At 45.6% G+C, this 24758-nt stretch overlaps 3 protein-coding genes across 4 annotated transcripts; 2 read left to right on the top strand and 1 right to left on the bottom strand.

Moving 5' to 3' along the window:
- The first annotated feature begins 6029 nt into the window (after positions 1 to 6029).
- Rps11 (ribosomal protein S11) lies at positions 6030 to 7418 on the top strand. Its single transcript, XM_076309493.1, has 5 exons — positions 6030 to 6056; positions 6341 to 6466; positions 6553 to 6758; positions 6952 to 7097; positions 7281 to 7418. Exons 1-4 carry the CDS (start codon positions 6045 to 6047, stop codon positions 7073 to 7075), a joined length of 468 nt encoding a protein of 155 aa, XP_076165608.1. The 5' UTR covers positions 6030 to 6044; the 3' UTR covers positions 7076 to 7097; positions 7281 to 7418.
- An 810-nt stretch (positions 7419 to 8228) lies between these two features.
- LOC143145777 (lysM and putative peptidoglycan-binding domain-containing protein 3) lies at positions 8229 to 9739 on the bottom strand. Its single transcript, XM_076309492.1, has 3 exons — positions 9337 to 9739; positions 8958 to 9168; positions 8229 to 8883 (listed from the first exon to the last, which is right to left on the bottom strand). Exons 2-3 carry the CDS (start codon positions 9162 to 9164, stop codon positions 8347 to 8349), a joined length of 744 nt encoding a protein of 247 aa, XP_076165607.1. The 5' UTR covers positions 9165 to 9168; positions 9337 to 9739; the 3' UTR covers positions 8229 to 8346.
- LOC143145780 (cytochrome c oxidase assembly factor 5) lies at positions 9402 to 10719 on the top strand. Of its 2 annotated transcripts, XR_012991766.1 has the most exons (4): positions 9402 to 9742; positions 9924 to 10025; positions 10089 to 10185; positions 10331 to 10719. XR_012991766.1 is itself a non-coding variant. In XM_076309494.1 (3 exons), exons 1-3 carry the CDS (start codon positions 9635 to 9637, stop codon positions 10128 to 10130), a joined length of 252 nt encoding a protein of 83 aa, XP_076165609.1. In that variant the 5' UTR covers positions 9409 to 9634; the 3' UTR covers positions 10131 to 10269. The 2 variants fall into 2 exon arrangements, 1 of the variants encoding a protein (XP_076165609.1); XM_076309494.1 differs by lacking the exon at positions 10331 to 10719 and having other exon boundaries at positions 9409 to 9742; positions 10089 to 10269.
- Positions 10720 to 24758: the final 14039 nt, after the last annotated feature.

The raw sequence follows: 24758 nt of genomic DNA, 5'->3' as shown, positions 1-24758 counted from the left end.
ATGCCCCCAAGGGACATTTCGTCTTCGCTTCAACGAAGATTGGAAAACGTCCAGCATCGTATTTATAGATGCTGTAATACTCGCAAATGCTAAAAAAAAAAAAAAAAACATCCATTACAAAGTATTCCGTAATATTTGCAATCGTTGAACAAACTCTGCAAAGACTCTCGAGAACTTAGTAGCGCGTATTGTCGTACAAAGATGGACGTATTCGATGCTCCGAGGCCTTCCGAATTTTTTTTCTTTTCTTTTAATAGACGAAGGATTACTAAATTACGTCGAAAACAATTAAAGAGTTATGCGTAAGAAGAATTGAAGTGACCTTGAAAGTATACATGAAAAAAGACACAAAAAATGAATATTCGTCACCCCGAAGATCCCTCCAAATTGTATCGTCCACGATTAAATTGATCTAGTTAGACATTTCACTCTGTATGTATACGCCATTGTACCTTTGATTGAGATTACGATAGTATTAAATTAAATGTCAAAGAGAATCCTTGCAAAGATCGATTTCAATATGTTAAACTCGCCGTTAAATATTGCGAACAATTCCAAAAATTGCAATTTTTTCATCCCGAAGGATGAGATATCACGAGCGAAAGGGTTAAAAGCAAAGCGAAGGCTACGGGGAAAAAAGTGAATGGAAGATTCGCTTTTTATCACGCGTATTTGCAACTCGATCGACTAATTTCAAGGTTCGATACGCCACGCTTTTAAGGCCGAGTTGGCCGGTTAAATTGATTATCGTTGGATTGAATGCCAATTGTGAATAACGAGCGGCTATCGGAACGTACCAATGTACGCGCGCCTGTTACGTTCATTTCAGAAGCACGGAAGTCCGTCTGCATTCTTCTGGATAATAACAGATTCTCCGGTTTCTAGATATTACTCGCGCTACCCACGGCTCGGGGATAATCAATTTGTTGCTTGCGTTACGAGAATAGCGCGTAAATATAATCGATCCGTTACATCCTCTCTTCGATTAAATTTCTTCGATGTCTCATGGACGAAGCGGGTGGTTATGTAAAAAATTCCGCGAGGGCAGCCGTTGCGAACAACGAAGCAGGGTACGAATTGTTCGGTCTATCTTTGAACGTCTATAGACGAGGCGACTTGCTAGCCATCAAAGCCGAACTAGACAAATGCACAGTGACCTAATGGAAGCGGAGCACCCAAATAACCGAGGTAACGTTTGCACAGTGCATTAGTATTCAATGGTCCTAATAGTCTAGTGGTTCCAAGGGTATTAATGGTTCCAGTGGTTTCAGTGGTTCTAGTGGTTCTAATGGTTCTACTGGTTCTAGTGGTTATAATAGGCTAGTAGTTCTAGTGGTTATAATAGGCTAGTAGTTCTAGTGTTTGTAGTAAGTTAATGGTTTTAGTGGTTCTAGTGGTCTGGTGGTCTGGTGGGCTAGTGGTGTACGTAATAGCTGAATTCAAATGAATCGAGAATTGCATCGTAAATTGCCACCATCTATCAAAAACTGAACACCCACTCTGTTCAATGCCAAAATCCTCACGGAACCTGAGTAGAAGATGATCTTTCTGCTCTGTCCGATGTCTGAAATCGAACCGTACAACACAATATAGTCACAGAACCGTCTATCCTATTTTATTATCAGCGTTAAGCACCGACTCCAAAAATTGAACAATACGAAGGTATTCGAGTACAGAGAAGCGTTCGTAAAGGGCAACACCCACCCGTTCCTACGATATCTAACCACGCGAGTGGAGATTCGTAAGATGGATGATGAACGAGGACGGTTCTCTACCGCTCTTGGCCGGGGGTTCCTGCTCGAGTAGATGAATACAGGACACTCCGCCCAGAAACGGAACATCTACTTATCTCCTCCGATGGCGGAAGAGCGCAAAAAAGTGATCCGGTGCAAGAAAATTAAACGGCTCTTGGGACCAACGAGGTGTCCGTCTCTAACACCGAACCGCCGCTAATAGTTTTTAACCACCTGGCGGCTAATTGGGTGATCCGTTACCCTTAGCCCCGGATTCGTTACACGCGTAAGGGAAAAGAAGTGGACAACCATTCACGATTAATTTTACATTAATACCGCGAACGATTCTATTAATTTCCACCCTAACGACGACAGCCACGCTCGTAATTGGTAAACGATTCGCCAATTACGGTTCCGCGGACGTGGTGATAATAAAACGGGACAGTAACCGAACGAGATACAGGACGCGACACCAGCGTCGCGTCGGTTGAAAAATAACGCGTGAGAACACCGGGAGCGGTCGGCAACAAGTTATCGACGTTACAAGAAATCTAATTATGATTGGCTCTCCCCACCCCTCGACCCCTCTACGGCCAACCCACTCCCCGGACCCTACCCTATTCCTTCTCCCCACCCCACCGGTATAAAATATAATAATGCCCCGATCCGACAGATACAGTAAACATAATTTCACGCTCGCGCGGAGAAAGTAATTTGGCGCTCAATGAAAGATGAAATTTCAATTGCGGCTAATTGCACGGCCGAGCCACGGAACGAGGAACGCTCCTTCCTGCTCTCCAACGTGAATAGAGAAGCGATGGGGCGATGACGGATTCGAGTTATGATACAGTGGATCGCTAATTACTACCCGGAATATTACTTATCGCCCCGCGTGAATCATCGCTGTCGATGATATATTGCCCGGTTGCGATGGAAAAAAGAAAGAAAGGGAAGGAGGGAAAAAATAACGGTGGGGGGAGAAGAGAGAAAGAAGAAATAGACGCGAATAGACTCGCCAAGGATGGGAGCGGAGAGACAGAGAGAGAGAAAGAGAGACAGAGAGAGAGAAAGAGAGAGAGAGAGAGAGAGAGAGAGAGAGAGAGAGAGAGAGAGAGAGAGAGAGAGAGAGAAAGACGGAAGGCAAAGGAAAGAAAAAAAAAAAGAGAAAAAAAGCGATGAAAATAACCGTTAACGACGCTTTGTTGGGTAGACAAGCGACGACCACGATTTGCATTCAGCCGGGACAGAAGTAATGAAAACGCTTCGGAGAACGCGTTCCTCGCGCACGGTGTACGGAGGAGAAAGCAATAGGAGTCTTGGGCGCGCACGCGCACGGAATAAATCGCGCGCGCATTGTCCACGGATAGTGTTATTGCGGTGTGCAAATAAACGTAACTAATTATTAAATTAGAGAGCATAAAGGAGTCGTGGGCATGCGCGCCGTCGTGTATAAATCATGTGTGGAAAGCAACGTAAAAACGCTTCGTGCGCGCGCGGATACCGCGCGTGTTCTCGAAGAATGAATCTGTGTATGATTGTTAGGAGACGAAATGGAACGAAACTTGCGACAATTTGGTGGCGGTGGAATTATCGTAACGAGAATGAACTAATTACTATCGAAATTGGGTGATTTTCTCAGTGATCCACCGGGTATGAGCAGTGACGAGGTATGCCAGAGCGTGTTGCTCTCCAGTGACATCGGTTCGAAGTCTCAGTAGCAATGGACGTTCCCTGAACCACGTATACCGAATACTCTCTGGATACTCTTTTCCAGGAAAAGGTGTTTTTAGTATTTATTGCGCTGTAACCCCTTGCGAAATTATTAGCAGATATTTGCGCAAGTGTAGATATGCCAATAGGCAAAAGAAAAAAATTAATAAGACACTTAATTATTGTGAGAGTAGGGATTTCCCAACATAAGATTTCCAACGACGATTGCGGGACGTACCGTCATTTGTTATTTTAACTTGAAAACTTGTTTCTAATTTTTTTAACGAAAGACCTGTAACCTATAACCTATAACGTAACTTTATCACTGTCCGCGTCAAAACTTGCGAGAATAAAAAATCCCACGCTGAAAGACCTTTGGTGGCGATTGCAGGAAATATCACCGTAAGTTATTCGTACTCGAAGATTCTTTTACAACTTTTGGATGGAGAACCTACACGTAACTTGTCGATTGCGCGGAAACTTGCAAAAATAGACAATTTCACGCTAGAGGACCTCTGGTGGCGATTGCAGGAAGTATCGCCGCAAGTTATTTAAACTCGGGGGTCGAGCAGGGCGCAACGAGGTGAGCACACTCGTTAAACGAGATCCGGCGATCTTTACGAAACAAAACAACGAAGATTGAAACGGCAGTGGAAAATTTGTTCTATTGCGGTTTCACGTTCACCGCTGCCCGTTCGAAGTGACTAAGGTGTAGTCGACGAACGAAAGCGTGACAATATGCGGGGAACTTAAGGAAAGACTGTATTTCCAATCGATTCCCACAATGGTAAACGATGTGTAACGCGATAATGGGTATACCAGTACGCAATTCCGATTTCCAGCGACGGTTCTCTTTTTTCCTGACCGTGTTAATAAGGTAACTGAGACCACGGTCATACGAACAGCTTTGTATACACGATATCCAGTTTATCACGACCGCTACCTCTTTGTTTTTAACGGACGAAAAAAATTGGCAGAATCGCTCGTAGAAAACTTTTCAGACTATTTATCCAATCTACTGCAACTTTTCATTGACACGATATTATAGCCGGCAAAAAAGCGAATACAACCTTTTACAACGAGACCTCTAAATGACCTTGAATTCAAATCTCCATCTTGAATTAATTTCGATAAATCTTCGAAAATAAAAACAAACATGAAAATCTCGTGAACGTTCCCGTTTTGATAATAACTCTTGTTCAAATTGATTATTGTAAAAAAAATGGAATTAAATTTTATACATAAATTGGACTTTAAAAAATTGATTATATAAATATAAGTATCGCTGGACGAGTTTGTATTTTACTAGACCACTTTTACCCTTGTTAGTCTACGTAAATAATCTAAAAACAGATCGATCTTATTTATTTTACCTAATATCGTTTCGATATTATTTTGTTATCTTCTAGGGCGCCACCTTTTTGTTCGATCAGTTAATGCCTACTTCTTGGCCATCTGAGTTGTGTACCTACTCTCAATAGATGACTCTAAACCTTCCTTACCGATAATTATTGTAACGGTTCTTGTAATGTCTGTATCCCTGTCATCACGCGATTTGATTCGACAATTAGACGATCGCAATATTCGCAAAATGTGGACCAACCCGCGAGCGATACATTCGAGATCTTCGATTACGCACGGCGCGATCATTGCAACCCACACAGCGTAATAAGATTCGACGAGCTCCTAACGAGAAAATACGTCGAATGCAGTTACATGGAATTTTAACGCGGGCCGATTACATCTGAGGAAGATCCTCGTTAGGAACAGTTACCGGCTGGTGCATACACGAACGTACTTTACAACCAAATATCGTAAGACTTTATAGATCCTGGAAGTAATGGGATCGCCATAGAAAATGTCTGGTGCATCTTTGACTCGTTCTCGCAGTTAGTACAACAATAATTGCTCGGTAATTGGCTCAAAGAATCTTGTATCGCTTAATGAGAAAAAAAAACGGACGAAGAAAGCAACACGGTTATTCGTGGCTGGTAAGTATGTATTCATTAAGCGAAATTGTCGATAAAATCTCGATCGTATTTCGTGTTTTCAAAACGTTTCAATTCAGATCTCGTTGCGTCGCTTTCGTGTCGCTTGTTTTTTCAATGGCGCGTGCTGCCATCTCGCGGCATAAGATTTAAACAGAATCGCTGAGAAAGATTGCCTAGGCGCGTAAGATAATTAAACAAAATTAACGACAATTATAGTTGTGAAAGATTGACGGTAATAAAAACGCAATAAATAACCGATGTGATGTGGTATCGATGCTAGCATCAGAATTCAGTATATTTGAAGAATTCAAAACTGTTCAAATGGATAATTCTAATCATGCACAACTTACAGTATATCGAAGCGTTTCTATATCGTTTGGATGTTAAAAGAAAAATTCTTATTTATCACAATCGTGTCGCAAAAATGGGAATGCGGTGTAAGACATATCTGTGTAGGAATGGTTTTTTTAATAACAAAATACGAAACCATTATATTACAAATACCGCTCAAATGATATTTTGTCTTTTTGTGTTGGATGTACTGATCTATCGAATACAGAGTGACGGTAGCTACCTTTCCGGTTTCCAACTTTCTTTTTAGTCCGGCAAGATGGCTGATCAGGTATGTGTTCAACGCTACAATGCTAATATGTACCATTTTTTATGTTTAATTTAATTATTGATTAAATATCATTGTCATAGGCTGCTATTTCTTACGTGACGAGTAATAATGGAAGAAAAGAATTCTTTACTTTATAATAGTATAAAAAGGTTATGATTTGTAGTGTAAACGCTGCACGTGGTGATGCTGTTTGCATAGTCAATACTTGAATTTAACGATAATAAATCATGTTCTTGTATCGTACGAAAATATGAATGGTACATAAATGTATTTTTGTGTTGTAGACAGAGCGTGCGTTTCAAAAACAACCCACGATCTTTCTTAACCGTAAGAAAGGTCTGGGCCCTAAGAGGAGGAAGCCCATGAGATACAGCCGTAATGTCGGTCTTGGATTTAAAACACCTCGTGAGGTAAGCGTTCTTGTATTGACTAAAAAATCATGCGAACAAATGGAAAGTATGTAGTTTCCATTTAATAGAAACCACTTATATTCTAGGCTCTTGAGGGAACTTACATTGATAAGAAATGTCCATTTACTGGCAATATTTCTATTAGAGGACGTATTCTCACTGGTGTGGTGCAAAAGATGAAAATGCAACGAACCATTGTCATACGTAGGGATTATCTACATTACATCAGAAAATATAATCGTTTTGAGAAACGTCATCGTAACATGAGTGTCCATTTAAGTCCTTGCTTCAGGTATGTATTCTAATTATTTCATATATTTATCAGATACTTTACTAGGGTAAATGTTTCAATTGAATGATGATATTAGACGACGGTCTTCTGAAGAACAAATTGAAGTAGTATACGTCTCCTGAATGAAAATTCAAATAGCACTTTACAATAAGGAAAAAGGTTTCTTTCTATTTATTATTGTTAATAATTACAGGGATGTAGAAATTGGTGATGTAGTCACTATTGGAGAATGCAGACCACTCAGTAAGACAGTGAGATTTAATGTTTTAAAGGTTTCCAAAGGTACAGGATCAAAGAAGAGCTTTAAGAAGTTCTAAGATTGTGAAAACTCAATCCATGGTGAGTACTGTTTTAAAACTTTAATAATTGTGCTTAATCAATATTATTAGATGATGAAACTTACGACGGTCTTCTGAATCGATTAATATGAACGACATATCGTGTTCTGAATGTAATCATTGTTCTTTAAAAATGTCTATAATATACAAACCAAATATTGTATTTGCATTTTATTTATTGCAGGAAAATCTGGTGTTGTAAATTGGGGAAGGAAGATACGAAAGATTAAAGAAAGTTGCAAGAAATATGTATTACAACCTTGATTTGTAACTTATAACATTAAAAGATAAATAAAAGAACAAGAAACATTTGTACACAAAATTTGTTGAATGAAACGTGTAACCCCTCTTCACAGTTTTAATGTATAAATAATTACTAAAAAAGGGAACATTAAGTAAAGCATAACTTAATGTCAAAAAATATATTTTTATAAGTATCAACGAGAAAAAATCACTATCAAAAGCATAATTTACAAAATTTTAAAAAATTATTGATGAAATGTTTGCTTATTGTCAAGTTTACAGTATTATAAAATGTAACCACAGATGACAATAGTTCATTTGTATACTTTGTCAAAATGGTGATATTACGAATATAAAACGTACCAATTCGCATTACAAATAGTACATAATACGAGTCTTTCCTTAGCATTGTTGATAGAAAAAATTGAACAAAAATTGTTTCATATAACGTAAGCCTATGATTAGGCTTCTTATTCTCAATATTTAAAAAAGAATATATATCCTTTAATTCTCCTGTACAAGATCCTTACAGGTAGCTCAACTGCCAATGGACATATCTTTGGCAATCCCTGTTTCAGGTGTATAATATTCACATGAAATTCAGTACGATTGAACTCAAGGTTAATAGAATATATTCGCACATGCAATAGCATAAACATTCACATCTCTCCTACGTAATGCTAACATGTCAAACAAATAATTACAAAGGCACTTTAATTTATGTATCATATTACTTAACATTAATGTCGTTTTGATAAAAATTTATCTTATTTATATACTTTTAATATAAGAAAATAGTATCTTCAGATCTTTCAGAAAATATTTATATGCCAATACCAACAGTATAATGGCAAGTAGATAGACACTTTAAATGTATATTTAAAGATAATCTCACTTATTCAAGAAAACATAGTCTCCTATAACTGTTATACTAATATTACAAATTATCTAAATTTAGCAACTTACACATTATAGTAACAATAACATATTTTTTAGTCAAAGCATTACTAGTGATTAGCAATTGAATGGTTCTTAGATGAGAATTCAGCTATATAAAGTATATATATAATAGGCCCTGCAAAACCTAACAATAAAGAAAATCCAAGGAGCTGTGTCCAGGATAATCCACAGTCATCACCAGAACATTTAAATGTATCTGTTAAATGAGAGTTATTAGAGTTACTTTCTGTTAAAGTAAGCAATTGGTCACATTCTGAGCTAGCAATTTCTAACAAGTTATTACTATTATATGATGACAAAGGTTCACATACGGAATTTAATATAATTGTATTAATCTCTGCCTTTGGCAATTCTGTTACAATTGGATTTTTTGTCAAATCTAATAATGAATCTTCTGTGGCTGTATTTATTGCCTCTTCACCAGTTGCCAATATATTTATTTCACTTTGACTTGCTTGTCCACTCTGAGACTGTTCCAAAGTTTCTGTTAATAAAGAGAATGGTTGAATAGGTACTTTAATGAAACGTCTTGCAAATATTTCATTTTCTTTGTGAATCTTGTTGATTCTTTTTAACTCGGATATCTGAAAGTCCAATTTACTGTAATTAAAGTTTAACTGCAACTTATTTTGGATCTCATTTGTCTTTTTATCATTACCGTGCATCTATATCGCAGTGCTAAAGCTTGTAAGGTATCTTCTGATTTTAATTGAACATTTATCACTTCCACTTTACGTGGCAATGTTGTAATCTTAGTATGTGGCTGCAAAGGAATATTATCTTCAGTCCCACTATGCTCATCATCCGAATATAAGAAGACATAATGTGGGGAACCCTCCCTTTGGTTTCCACGTTGATAAACCATTTGTCTAATAAAAATTATGCATTTAACAATAGTCATCTTTCAAAGTATAACACTATAAAAATTGCAAACATCATTGGGAAAAATGTTAGCTGCATATAAATGATCTTGCAAGTGACATTAAATACATGACTTATCAACTGACATTGCAAGGATAACCAAAGCTGTCATTTACCTTGTATTTTTTCACTGTTTGTAAATATCCTTTGTTATATTTTATCCTTTGCCATATATATTACATACTTGAAAGTAAATTACATTTCAAGATGCAGTTATTCTTTGGATAAGGCGTCGATCTTGTATAGAACGCAAGTTCCTTTCACTATCCATATGTATTGGATCAAATATTTATGACAAAGAAAGGTTAGGTTTTCTTTTAAGAATTCTATGACCTATGATTTACAATACAGCATTTGCCGTGGTTTGTCGTTTAAAGTTGATGAGAATAGTTCTTATACCAAGTACTCTTCAAAATGATGCATTACGTAGAAGAAGGCGAAACATTGAAAGACAAGTCAAAATGTGCTTCTTTGCGAGCGAATTTAAAAATGTGTTTGTTAGAAACTGAATGTTGCAAAATTGTGAGTGGTTATGTTACACATTCACATCTATTCTAACTTTTATTTTCAGTGTTATAATACTACAAATTTTAAACAAATAAGATACACAATTCTTGATCAGTGTATATATACAGATATAACTCTGAATAAATACCTTTAATACAAAGTATTTAATTTTTATAGCATAGTTGCTTTATTTCAGCACAAATTTACCCCAAGGCAATGTCTTTTAAAGAAAGATAAAAGTGTACCAGAAAATTGTTTCCTACTACAGCAAGCATTTTTCGAGTGCAAACGGTCAATTGTAAGTATCATTAAATATAGATATATGTACACGAATATAGACATCAATGATTTAATCTTCCAGATTGATGCAAGAACAAGATTCAGAGGACCCAAAGTTTACTAGTATCATAACATGCTTCAACAATATTTCATATGTATCCATGTTATCATGTTAAATGGTAAATTTAAATTCTCAGTTATATATTATACAATCGTCTCTGTTTTATGTACTTTGTAAATAGAATTGTTCCTAAAATATAGCATATATAAACTTGTTTATTATTTCATGTGCTATTTTTCAATGACAACCAATGAAAATGGAAGACAAACAAGATATAGAATAGATGTTCAAGCCAATGCTTCTCCATGTCACACAAATCAGGAGCTCACAAGAGGCTTTATCTTTTTTGGCATTTCCAATATTATTGCCTTGAGCTACAATAAAAGTGGGCCAGGTCTACGCTTTGCGTGTGCTCCTGACGCGGAGTTGGGAAAAACAGGGCACTTCTCTAGCGGGCCCACTGAGGAAAAATGGGATCGCGTTGCGAACTTCCCAATTTTGTCTCGCTTTTTTCCATAATGTAATTGCTCGGCAGAACTAAACCAGGAGATCGACGTAACTTTGATTCCTTTCATTTCCTTGGTTTAGTAATTTCGTTTGTATTGCGTGTCGAGGGAGATCGATGGAACTTTGATTCCATCTATCTCCCTCTGGGTCTCCGCTCGCAGCAACCTCCACGTGGTGAGACCTGGTAATCGGTATTACTCGTAAGGAACAATAATCCTTTGTCGCGGATAGTACCGAGCTGATCGGCTGCAAATTTAGAATTACTGTTTAAAATATAAAAAGAATGAAAGTCTGAATATATTTTTGAAACATAAAGGTATGAATATAACTCTGTTGCATTTCAATAAATTTATTACGTATAACACGAGTATCTTTTTTGCGTTTTTTCTAGTTCTGTTTGATCATTCATCTGTTAAGTTTTCTATGCGTAGTATCTTTACCGACTTCAGTTTTTCAATTGAAGATAGTTTCTAGAATCACCATACTTAAACGAAAAGATTGCTCCGAAACTACTGAAATTTTGCGAGATCAATTTTTCTGTTTCTTATCATCTATAGAACAGCTCACACGATTTCTGATTGTCGCGAAATAATTAATTACCGTCACATTTAATTGTAATTCTTACAACTCATATGTCTGAAATTTCAATCCAGTAAATAGAATAACGTTAAAAGTAATACAGGATCAGTCTATGTACAAACGAGATATGCATGGAGAATCAATACACGATTTATCTTACACGAGTTGAATCACACAATCTGAAATACCGACTTCGAATGATATCAATGATTTGTCAAGCAATTTGTATTCAGAAACGAGTACTGGATATGAATTAGATATTGTAGATGATGCTGTCCGTGTCACCGAGCTTTGACGTCCCGTTATTCTTTTAGTGCCACATTCAGTTTTATCGATTCAGGAAAGTATGAAGAATGAGCGCCAAGAGCGATAAGAATTAAAACTATGTATAGTATATCAACCAAATACTATATGGTTGCAATTCGAATCAATTTGAATTCAAGCGGGGATTCTGAAAATCGATATGAGACTTATGTGAGAAACTTGTACACACAGTGGAAGAAGAAGAAACCTAGTTTACCCTACATACTCCACATTCGATTTCATCTTGCACGAAACTATATATGCAAATCGCAGCCATTAGCTCATATTATTTGCTATGTAATTAACAATTGGATTACTAATAATACAATTGTTAGTTACATACTAAATAATATCGATTGCCCAGGTTTCACCTCTTGGAGGTTGCTGCGTATAGAAACCCGCCCTACCTAGTTAACGTCCTTTTACACAGAATATTATTTATCTATACTTTTCTATCATGCGAATGAAAAACGATCTTGGTTGGATCGTTGTTCGAAGTACTAACAAGGAAGGGAATTTTTAGTCGAATATATCTGATAATATACCACCATAACAGAAGTCGATTCAAAACCAAACACCCTGTTTTACAAGAAGGAAATAGAAATGTGCAATTGCACAAATGGAACATACTTAAAAAATGATATCAATTATCCTTACCTAAATGAGCGCTCATACTTAATAGTAATAGCCTAACTACGTAAAGTCTAATGTATTTAATTAAACACTGCATTGTTCTGTTTTTCCTTTATAAAGAAAATTACCTGCCTATGTGGCCACGTAATAAAAGACTACCTAACTTCTAAATTATTTCCTCTACATATCTACAGAAGTACAGAAAAACATTCTACATGTTTCCATGTTGTGTTGATCATTGAGGACTTCCGGTACCAATCGGAAGTTGAGGACTTCCGGTACCAATCGGAAGTTGAGGACTTCCGGTACCAGCCGGAAGACTTCCGGTACCAACCGGAAGTTGAGGACTTGCGGTACCAGCCGGAAGACTTCCGGTACCAACCGGAAGTTGAGGACTTCCGGTACCAGCACGAAGACTTCCGGTACCAACCGGAAGTTGAGGACTTCCGGTACCAGGGGACTTCCGGTTCCAACCGGAAGTTGAGGACTTCCGGTACCAGGGGACTTCCGGTTCCAACCGGAAGTTGAGGACTTCCGGTTCCAGGGGACTTCCGGTTCCAGGGGACTTCCGGTTCCAACCGGAAGTTGAGGACTTCCGGTACCAGGGGACTTCCGGTTCCAACCGGAAGTTGAGGACTTCCGGTACCAACCGGAAGTTGAGGACTTCCGGTACCAGGGGACTTCCGGTTCCAACCGGAAGTTGAGGACTTCCGGTACCAGGGGACTTCCGGTACCAACCGGAAGTTGAGGACTTCCGGTTCCAGGGGACTTCCGGTTCCAACCGGAAGTTGAGGACTTCCGGTACCAGGGGACTTCCGGTTCCAGGGGACTTCCGGTACCAACCGGAAGTTGAGGACTTCCGGTACCAGGGGACTTCCGGTACCAACCGGAAGTTGAGGACTTCCGGTACCAGGGGACTTCCGGTACCAACCGGAAGTTGAGGACTTCCGGTACCAGGGGACTTCCGGTTCCAACCGGAAGTTGAGGACTTCCGGTACCAGGGGACTTCCGGTTCCAGGGGACTTCCGGTTCCAACCGGAAGTTGAGGACTTCCGGTACCAGCACGAAGACTTCCGGTACCAACCGGAAGTTGAGGACTTCCGGTACCAGGGGACTTCCGGTTCCAACCGGAAGTTGAGGACTTCCGGTTCCAGGGGACTTCCGGTTCCAGGGGACTTCCGGTTCCAACCGGAAGTTGAGGACTTCCGGTACCAGGGGACTTCCGGTACCAACCGGAAGTTGAGGACTTCCGGTACCAGGGGACTTCCGGTTCCAACCGGAAGTTGAGGACTTCCGGTACCAGCACGAAGACTTCCGGTACCAACCGGAAGTTGAGGACTTCCGGTACCAGGGGACTTCCGGTTCCAGGGGACTTCCGGTACCAACCGGAAGTTGAGGACTTCCGGTACCAGGGGACTTCCGGTTCCAACCGGAAGTTGAGGACTTCCGGTACCAGGGGACTTCCGGTACCAACCGGAAGTTGAGGACTTCCGGTTCCAGGGGACTTCCGGTTCCAACCGGAAGTTGAGGACTTCCGGTACCAGGGGACTTCCGGTTCCAGGGGACTTCCGGTACCAACCGGAAGTTGAGGACTTCCGGTACCAGGGGACTTCCGGTACCAACCGGAAGTTGAGGACTTCCGGTTCCAGGGGACTTCCGGTTCCAACCGGAAGTTGAGGACTTCCGGTACCAGGGGACTTCCGGTTCCAGGGGACTTCCGGTACCAACCGGAAGTTGAGGACTTCCGGTACCAGGGGACTTCCGGTTCCAACCGGAAGTTGAGGACTTCCGGTACCAGGGGACTTCCGGTTCCAGGGGACTTCCGGTTCCAACCGGAAGTTGAGGACTTCCGGTACCAGCACGAAGACTTCCGGTACCAACCGGAAGTTGAGGACTTCCGGTACCAGGGGACTTCCGGTTCCAACCGGAAGTTGAGGACTTCCGGTTCCAGGGGACTTCCGGTTCCAGGGGACTTCCGGTTCCAACCGGAAGTTGAGGACTTCCGGTACCAGGGGACTTCCGGTACCAACCGGAAGTTGAGGACTTCCGGTACCAGGGGACTTCCGGTTCCAACCGGAAGTTGAGGACTTCCGGTACCAGCACGAAGACTTCCGGTACCAACCGGAAGTTGAGGACTTCCGGTACCAGGGGACTTCCGGTTCCAGGGGACTTCCGGTACCAACCGGAAGTTGAGGACTTCCGGTACCAGGGGACTTCCGGTTCCAACCGGAAGTTGAGGACTTCCGGTACCAGGGGACTTCCGGTACCAACCGGAAGTTGAGGACTTCCGGTTCCAGGGGACTTCCGGTTCCAACCGGAAGTTGAGGACTTCCGGTACCAGGGGACTTCCGGTTCCAGGGGACTTCCGGTACCAACCGGAAGTTGAGGACTTCCGGTACCAGGGGACTTCCGGTACCAACCGGAAGTTGAGGACTTCCGGTACCAGGGGACTTCCGGTTCCAGGGGACTTCCGGTTCCAACCGGAAGTTGAGGACTTCCGGTACCAGCACGAAGACTTCCGGTACCAACCGGAAGTTGAGGACTTCCGGTACCAGGGGACTTCCGGTTCCAACCGGAAGTTGAGGACTTCCGGTTCCAACCGGAAGTTGAGGACTTCCGGTTCCAGGGGACTTCCGGTTCCAGGGGACTTCCGGTTCCAACCGGAAGTTGAGGACTTCCGGTACCAGGGGACTTCCGGTTCCAACCGGAAGTTGAGGACTTCCGGTACCAGCACGAAGACTTCCGGTACCAACCGGAAGTTGAGGACTTCCGGTACCAGGGGACTTCCGGTTCCAGGGGACTTCCGGTACCAACCGGAAGTTGAGGACTTCCGGTACCAGGGGACTTCCGGTTCCAACCGGAAGTTGAGGACTTCCGGTACCAGCACGAAGACTTCCGGTACCAACCGGAAGTTGAGGACTTCCGGTACCAGGGGACTTCCGGTTCCAACCGGAAGTTGAGGACTTCCGGTACCAACCGGAAGTTGAGGACTTCCGGTACCAGGGGACTTCCGGTTCCAGGGGACTTCCGGTACCAGGGGACTTCCGGTTCCAACCGGAAGTTGAGGACTTCCGGTTCCAGGGGACTTCCGGTTCCAGGGGACTTCCGGTTCCAACCGGAAGTTGAGGACTTCCGGTACCAGGGGACTTCCGGTACCAACCGGAAGTTGAGGACTTCCGGTACCAGGGGACTTCCGGTTCCAACCGGAAGTTGAGGACTTCCGGTACCAGCACGAAGACTTCCGGTACCAACCGGAAGTTGAGGACTTCCGGTACCAGGGGACTTCCGGTTCCAGGGGACTTCCGGTACCAACCGGAAGTTGAGGACTTCCGGTACCAGGGGACTTCCGGTTCCAGGGGACTTCCGGTTCCAGGGGACTTCCGGTTCCAACCGGAAGTTGAGGACTTCCGGTACCAGCACGAAGACTTCCGGTACCAACCGGAAGTTGAGGACTTCCGGTACCAGGGGACTTCCGGTTCCAACCGGAAGTTGAGGACTTCCGGTACCAGGGGACTTCCGGTTCCAGGGGACTTCCGGTACCAACCGGAAGTTGAGGACTTCCGGTACCAGGGGACTTCCGGTACCAACCGGAAGTTGAGGACTTCCGGTACCAGGGGACTTCCGGTACCAACCGGAAGTTGAGGACTTCCGGTACCAGGGGACTTCCGGTTCCAACCGGAAGTTGAGGACTTCCGGTACCAGGGGACTTCCGGTTCCAGGGGACTTCCGGTTCCAACCGGAAGTTGAGGACTTCCGGTACCAGCACGAAGACTTCCGGTACCAACCGGAAGTTGAGGACTTCCGGTACCAGGGGACTTCCGGTTCCAACCGGAAGTTGAGGACTTCCGGTTCCAACCGGAAGTTGAGGACTTCCGGTTCCAGGGGACTTCCGGTTCCAGGGGACTTCCGGTTCCAACCGGAAGTTGAGGACTTCCGGTACCAGGGGACTTCCGGTTCCAACCGGAAGTTGAGGACTTCCGGTACCAGCACGAAGACTTCCGGTACCAACCGGAAGTTGAGGACTTCCGGTACCAGGGGACTTCCGGTTCCAGGGGACTTCCGGTACCAACCGGAAGTTGAGGACTTCCGGTACCAGGGGACTTCCGGTTCCAACCGGAAGTTGAGGACTTCCGGTACCAGCACGAAGACTTCCGGTACCAACCGGAAGTTGAGGACTTCCGGTACCAGGGGACTTCCGGTTCCAACCGGAAGTTGAGGACTTCCGGTACCAGGGGACTTCCGGTTCCAGGGGACTTCCGGTACCAGGGGACTTCCGGTTCCAACCGGAAGTTGAGGACTTCCGGTTCCAGGGGACTTCCGGTTCCAGGGGACTTCCGGTTCCAACCGGAAGTTGAGGACTTCCGGTACCAGGGGACTTCCGGTACCAACCGGAAGTTGAGGACTTCCGGTACCAGGGGACTTCCGGTTCCAACCGGAAGTTGAGGACTTCCGGTACCAGCACGAAGACTTCCGGTACCAACCGGAAGTTGAGGACTTCCGGTACCAGGGGACTTCCGGTTCCAGGGGACTTCCGGTACCAACCGGAAGTTGAGGACTTCCGGTACCAGGGGACTTCCGGTTCCAGGGGACTTCCGGTTCCAGGGGACTTCCGGTTCCAACCGGAAGTTGAGGACTTCCGGTACCAGCACGAAGACTTCCGGTACCAACCGGAAGTTGAGGACTTCCGGTACCAGGGGACTTCCGGTTCCAACCGGAAGTTGAGGACTTCCGGTACCAGCACGAAGACTTCCGGTACCAACCGGAAGTTGAGGACTTCCGGTTCCAGGGGACTTCCGGTTCCAACCGGAAGTTGAGGACTTCCGGTTCCAGGGGACTTCCGGTTCCAACCGGAAGTTGAGGACTTCCGGTTCCAGGGGACTTCCGGTACCAGGGGACTTCCGGTTCCAACCGGAAGTTGAGGACTTCCGGTTCCAGGGGACTTCCGGTTCCAACCGGAAGTTGAGGACTTCCGGTTCCAGGGGACTTCCGGTTCCAACCGGAAGTTGAGGACTTCCGGTACCAGGGGACTTCCGGTTCCAGGGGACTTCCGGTTCCAACCGGAAGTTGAGGACTTCCGGTTCCAACCGGAAGTTGAGGACTTCCGGTTCCAGGGGACTTCCGGTACCAGGGGACTTCCGGTTCCAGGGGACTTCCGGTTCCAGGGGACTTCCGGTACCAACCGGAAGTTGAGGACTTCCGGTACCAGGGGACTTCCGGTACCAACCGGAAGTTGAGGACTTCCGGTTCCAGGGGACTTCCGGTACCAGGGGACTTCCGGTTCCAGGGGACTTCCGGTACCAACCGGAAGTTGAGGACTTCCGGTACCAGGGGACTTCCGGTACCAACCGGAAGTTGAGGACTTCCGGTACCAGGGGACTTCCGGTTCCAACCGGAAGTTGAGGACTTCCGGTTCCAACCGGAAGTTGAGGACTTCCGGTTCCAGGGGACTTCCGGTACCAGGGGACTTCCGGTTCCAGGGGACTTCCGGTACCAACCGGAAGTTGAGGACTTCCGGTACCAGGGGACTTCCGGTACCAACCGGAAGTTGAGGACTTCCGGTACCAGGGGACTTCCGGTTCCAACCGGAAGTTGAGGACTTCCGGTACCAACCGGAAGTTGAGGACTTCCGGTTCCAGGGGACTTCCGGTACCAGGGGACTTCCGGTACCAACCGGAAGTTGAGGACTTCCGGTACCAGGGGACTTCCGGTTCCAACCGGAAGTTGAGGACTTCCGGTACCAACCGGAAGTTGAGGACTTCCGGTACCAGCACGAAGACTTCCGGTACCAACCGGAATTTGAGGACTTCCGGTACCAGGGGACTTCCGGTACCAACCGGAAGTTGAGGACTTCCGGTACCAGGGGACTTCCGGTTCCAACCGGAAGTTGAGGACTTCCGGTACCAACCGGAAGTTGAGGACTTCCGGTACCAGCACGAAGACTTCCGGTACCAACCGGAAGTTGAGGACTTCCGGTACCAGGGGACTTCCGGTACCAACCGGAAGTTGAGGACTTCCGGTACCAACCGGAAGTTCAGGACTTCCGGTACCAGGGGACTTCCGGTTCCAACCGGAAGTTGAGGACTTCCGGTACCAACCGGAAGTTGAGGACTTCCGGTTCCAGGGGACTTCCGGTACCAGGGGACTTCCGGTTCCAGGGGACTTCCGGTACCAACCGGAAGTTGAGGACTTCCGGTACCAGGGGACTTCCGGTACCAACCGGAAGTTGAGGACTTCCGGTTCCAGGGGACTTCCGGTTCCAACCGGAAGTTGAGGACTTCCGGTTCCAGGGGACTTCCGGTTCCAGGGGACTTCCGGTTCCAACCGGAAGTTGAGGACTTCCGGTTCCAGGGGACTTCCGGTACCAACCGGAAGTTGAGGACTTCCGGTACCAGGGGACTTCCGATTCCAGGGGACTTCCGGTACCAACCGGAAGTTGAGGACTTCCGGTACCAGGGGACTTCCGGTTCCAGGGGACTTCCGGTACCAACCGGAAGTTGAGGACTTCCGGTTTCAGGGGACTTCCGGTTCCAGGGGACTTCCGGTACCAACCGGAAGTTGAGGACTTCCGGTACCAGGGGACTTCCGGTTCCAACCGGAAGTTGAGGACTTCCGGTTCCAGGGGACTTCCGGTACCAGCACGAAGACTTCCGGTACCAACCGGAAGTTGAGGACTTCCGGTACCAGGGGACTTCCGGTTCCAACCGGAAGTTGAGGACTTCCGGTACCAGGGGACTTCCGGTTCCAACCGGAAGTTGAGGACTTCCGGTACCAGGGGACTTCCGGTACCAACCGGAAGTTGAGGACTTCCGGTACCAGGGGACTTCCGGTTCCAGGGGACTTCCGGTACCAACCGGAAGTTGAGGACTTCCGGTACCAGGGGACTTCCGGTTCCAACCGGAAGTTGAGGACTTCCGGTTCCAGGGGACTTCCGGTTCCAGGGGACTTCCGGTTCCAACCGGAAGTTGAGGACTTCCGGTACCAGGGGACTTCCGGTACCAACCGGAAGTTGAGGACTTTCGGTACCAGGGGACTTCCGGTTCCAGGGGACTTCCGGTACCAACCGGAAGTTGAGGACTTCCGGTACCAGGGGACTTCCGGTCCCAACCGGAAGTTGAGGACTTCCGGTCCCAACCGGAAGTTGAGGACTTCCGGTTCCAGGGGACTTCCGGTTCCAGGGGACTTCCGGTTCCAGGGGACTTCCGGTTCCAACCGGAAGTTGAGGACTTCCGGTACCAGGGAACTTCCGGTTCCAACCGGAAGTTGAGGACTTCCGGTACCAGGGGACTTCCGGTACCAACCGGAAGTTGAGGACTTCCGGTTCCAGGGGACTTCCGGTTCCAACCGGAAGTTGAGGACTTCCGGTACCAGGGGACTTCCGGTACCAACCGGAAGTTGAGGACTTCCGGTTCCAGGGGACTTCCGGTACCAGGGGACTTCCGGTTCCAGGGGACTTCCGGTACCAACCGGAAGTTGAGGACTTCCGGTACCAGGGGACTTCCGGTACCAACCGGAAGTTGAGGACTTCCGGTACCAGGGGACTTCCGGTTCCAACCGGAAGTTGAGGACTTCCGGTACCAACCGGAAGTTGAGGACTTCCGGTTCCAGGGGACTTCCGGTACCAGGGGACTTCCGGTTCCAGGGGACTTCCGGTACCAACCGGAAGTTGAGGACTTCCGGTACCAGGGGACTTCCGGTTCCAACCGGAAGTTGAGGACTTCCGGTACCAACCGGAAGTTGAGGACTTCCGGTACCAGCACGAAGACTTCCGGTACCAACCGGAAGTTGAGGACTTCCGGTACCAGGGGACTTCCGGTACCAACCGGAAGTTGAGGACTTCCGGTACCAACCGGAAGTTCAGGACTTCCGGTACCAGGGGACTTCCGGTTCCAACCGGAAGTTGAGGACTTCCGGTACCAACCGGAAGTTGAGGACTTCCGGTTCCAGGGGACTTCCGGTACCAGGGGACTTCCGGTTCCAGGGGACTTCCGGTACCAACCGGAAGTTGAGGACTTCCGGTACCAGGGGACTTCCGGTACCAACCGGAAGTTGAGGACTTCCGGTTCCAGGGGACTTCCGGTTCCAACCGGAAGTTGAGGACTTCCGGTTCCAGGGGACTTCCGGTTCCAGGGGACTTCCGGTTCCAACCGGAAGTTGAGGACTTCCGGTTCCAGGGGACTTCCGGTACCAACCGGAAGTTGAGGACTTCCGGTACCAGGGGACTTCCGATTCCAGGGGACTTCCGGTACCAACCGGAAGTTGAGGACTTCCGGTACCAGGGGACTTCCGGTTCCAGGGGACTTCCGGTACCAACCGGAAGTTGAGGACTTCCGGTTTCAGGGGACTTCCGGTTCCAGGGGACTTCCGGTACCAACCGGAAGTTGAGGACTTCCGGTACCAGGGGACTTCCGGTTCCAACCGGAAGTTGAGGACTTCCGGTTCCAGGGGACTTCCGGTACCAGCACGAAGACTTCCGGTACCAACCGGAAGTTGAGGACTTCCGGTACCAGGGGACTTCCGGTTCCAACCGGAAGTTGAGGACTTCCGGTACCAGGGGACTTCCGGTTCCAACCGGAAGTTGAGGACTTCCGGTACCAGGGGACTTCCGGTACCAACCGGAAGTTGAGGACTTCCGGTACCAGGGGACTTCCGGTTCCAGGGGACTTCCGGTACCAACCGGAAGTTGAGGACTTCCGGTACCAGGGGACTTCCGGTTCCAACCGGAAGTTGAGGACTTCCGGTTCCAGGGGACTTCCGGTTCCAGGGGACTTCCGGTTCCAACCGGAAGTTGAGGACTTCCGGTACCAGGGGACTTCCGGTACCAACCGGAAGTTGAGGACTTTCGGTACCAGGGGACTTCCGGTTCCAGGGGACTTCCGGTACCAACCGGAAGTTGAGGACTTCCGGTACCAGGGGACTTCCGGTCCCAACCGGAAGTTGAGGACTTCCGGTCCCAACCGGAAGTTGAGGACTTCCGGTTCCAGGGGACTTCCGGTTCCAGGGGACTTCCGGTTCCAGGGGACTTCCGGTTCCAACCGGAAGTTGAGGACTTCCGGTACCAGGGAACTTCCGGTTCCAACCGGAAGTTGAGGACTTCCGGTACCAGGGGACTTCCGGTACCAACCGGAAGTTGAGGACTTCCGGTTCCAGGGGACTTCCGGTTCCAACCGGAAGTTGAGGACTTCCGGTACCAGGGGACTTCCGGTACCAACCGGAAGTTGAGGACTTCCGGTACCAGGGGACTTCCGGTACCAACCGGAAGTTGAGGACTTCCGGTACCAGGGGACTTCCGGTTCCAACCGGAAGTTGAGGACTTCCGGTACCAGGGGACTTCCGGTTCCAACCGGAAGTTGAGGACTTCCGGTACCAGCACGAAGACTTCCGGTACCAACCGGAAGTTGAGGACTTCCGGTTCCAACCGGAAGTTGAGGACTTCCGGTACCAGGGGACTTCCGGTACCAGGGGACTTCCGGTTCCAACCGGAAGTTGAGGACTTCCGGTACCAGGGGACTTCCGGTTCCAGGGGACTTCCGGTACCAACCGGAAGTTGAGGACCAAGCCGGAAGTTGAGGACCAAACCGGAAGTTCGATACCAAACCGGAAGTGGAGGAGCAAACCGGTAGTTGACGACCAAACCGGAAGTCCGGTACCAAACCGTAATTTGAGGACCAAACCGGACGTCCTGTACCAAACCGGAAGATGAGGACCAAACCGGAAGTTGAGGACCAAACCGGAAGTTCGATACCAAACCGGAAGTGGAGGAGCAAACCGGTAGTTGACGACCAAACCGGAAGTCCGGTACCAAACCGGAAGTTGAGGACCAAGCCGGACGTCCTGTACCAAACCGGACGTCCTGTACCAAACCGGAAGATGAGGACCAAACCGGAAGTCGGGGACCAAACTGGAAGTGGACGGTCGAACCGGATGTGTTATTTGATCGACAAAAACATCAACTCCGAGGCGTGTTCAAAGGACCTGAAACAAAAATCTGTGTCGGCGAATCATCATTATTCATGAAAATCACCATAATTTCTCAGAAGTGGAAACCGTGTTTGAATCATTCTGTCGCAACACTAATTTATTAAATAGAAAATGACAAAATACTCCCGAGAACAGCTACACAGACTGCTTCCTTATTCGCAGCACTAATTTCTTAAATAGAAAAATTAAAAAATTCTCAATAAAAATCGCGAAAGGTGGTTTATTATTCGCAACACTAATTTATAGAGATTAAATGTAGAACTTCTCAAGAGAAAGCACGCAGGGTGCTTCATTATTCGTACGCAATTAATATTTATATTTCGCAACACTAATATCAAGCGCAATCAATACTCATTCGCAACGCTAATATCAACCGCAATCAATACTCATTCGCAACGCTAATATCAACCGCGATCAATACTAATTCGCAACGCTAATATCAACCGCGATCAGTACTCATTCGCAACACTAATATCAACCGCGATCAGTACTCATTCGCAGGATTAGTATCAACTGCGATCAGTACTCATTCGCAACACTAATATCAACCGCGATCAGTACTCATTCGCGACACTAACATCATCCGCGATTAGTACTCATTCGCAGGATCAGTATCAACTGCGATCAGTACTCGTTCGCAACACTAATATCAACCGCGATCAGTACTCATTGGCAACGCTAATATCAACCGCGATCATTACTCATTCGCAACACTAATTTTAAATGCGATCAGTACTCATTCGCAGGATCAATATCAATTGCGTTAAATACTTGCTCGCAATAATAATTCAAATCGCGATGCGTCACCAGATTGCAGGCCTGCAGGGCCAGCATATATGTATGCACATGTACAATATGCTATTGTGTGGATACGCCAGCTGAAAAACACACTAACTACTACATAACTATATGCAAGTACAGTGACAAAGTATTAACAGGAATGACTATCCATCTTCGAACGTAGATTCGAAGATGGAGAGCCATTTGTTGCAGCCCTCTCTTGAGACAATTTGTCCAGGCCTTTTCGGCTATGCCAGCCTCTTCTTTCTTCGGGCGGCACTGCCCGATCTGAAACTCCTAGGCCCGAGATTCGGTGCAGCGCGCGTGCGACCGTGCAAACGGTTCCAGGGAACCGTTGGTCGTGCAATGTACGGGCGAAGAATCTCGGGAGTAACGTTCGTTTCGACGCCTAATCGACACGACCACGTTCGCGAAAGCTAAGGGAGAGGAACCCGAAGAATCGAAAGCAACGTCGGAAGCAAACGGCATGATCCGTTTGGTCCAGCTTCGCGATCGATTCTTCGAATTGTCCTACAGGTGCAGGTACATCGCGCGAAAACGAGCCTACCCGAATTGAGAATGCAACGACCTGCCCTGGCCCCTACCTACTTATTTTTATCACGCATACCAGAAGTAAGTTACCTACCTACCTAGACCTATATTTAAAGAAGTGGCAAAATACATTCTCTCAAACACAACCACTCCACGATTCTCATGCATAAAGCCCGGGTGCAATGAGCCTAACCTAGGGAAGTGTCCCGGGACACCTCCGACACCCGAGCTTGACAAACAACATGCACGCTCTAAGGTACGTACCAATTTCCTGAAATCGGCTGACACAAGCTAGCGATCATTGCGTATACGTATCGTGTGCCCAAACATAGCATTTAACAAATTATAGTTAATAGAAACGTATCGTCTATACGTTCGTTCAAAAAGCTACTAGCGTTCATTTCGCAAAATGTTTAACATTATTCTCATAATTGGGAAAAATATATACTTGGTAAGAATGTAAAAAATATATATACTAGGTAAGAATGTAAACTTTGATATATTCTGAAATCGACGCAATTCCACATCCTAACCATACACACACATGTGGAAAGTTACGTCGTGCACGATTCGCTAACGCAGTGTCAACCGCTAATACAGATTATTATTATAAATCTTACGAACTAAGTCATCGTGCCCATTGCTTTCGCTCGATCAAGTAACACCTGGGCACTTGAAACGAGTTCAGTAAATGGACACGGAAAAATTATCCTGAAAATCCTGTACTAGAAAGAGTAATTAATAGATGTAACGTATAACGAGATAGTATTCTTTGGTTCTTTCTCATTCTGTTTTTCATTAAAATGACTCGACCTATTATTTGTAAAAATCAAGAGAAAATTAAAAAATTGTACTCATAGAAAAAATCGGTATAATGAAAATTGCGTTATTTAGAAGAAAAATTAATTAATTAATAATTACTTTGCAAATAATGTAACGCGAAAATTTATCATAAATCATTAAATTAAATTATTGAATTACCCTCGAGCGATTTCTTCGTCAAAGAAAATTTTTTAAAATACGTAAATAGTGTATACAACGTGTAACTTTGACTAAGAAATCTACTCGGCGCAAAGTGTCTTCTTGTACAAAAAATCAAAATCATATTTCGTATCGATTAAGGACAAATTATAATGTTAATTGCATTTTAACTAGAAACTTGAACAATATAGAAAATTATCAAACGTTGAAGAATATTTGTTCAATTTATATTGTAAATATTTCTGTATCATTGCAATTATCAATCGTATTCTTAATTGCAGATGCTGGTAAACATATTCGTTTAATAAATATACAATAGATTTTAACTATAAATTTTGAAAATCAATTATGATATATTCATATTCGAAAACGCGGTGT

The sequence above is a fragment of the Ptiloglossa arizonensis genome, chromosome 4 (assembly GCF_051014685.1).
Source record: "Ptiloglossa arizonensis isolate GNS036 chromosome 4, iyPtiAriz1_principal, whole genome shotgun sequence".
Taxonomy (NCBI): domain Eukaryota; kingdom Metazoa; phylum Arthropoda; class Insecta; order Hymenoptera; family Colletidae; genus Ptiloglossa; species Ptiloglossa arizonensis.
Note: the sequence above shows the minus strand (reverse complement) of the source record. Positions and strands in the feature narration are given on the sequence as shown.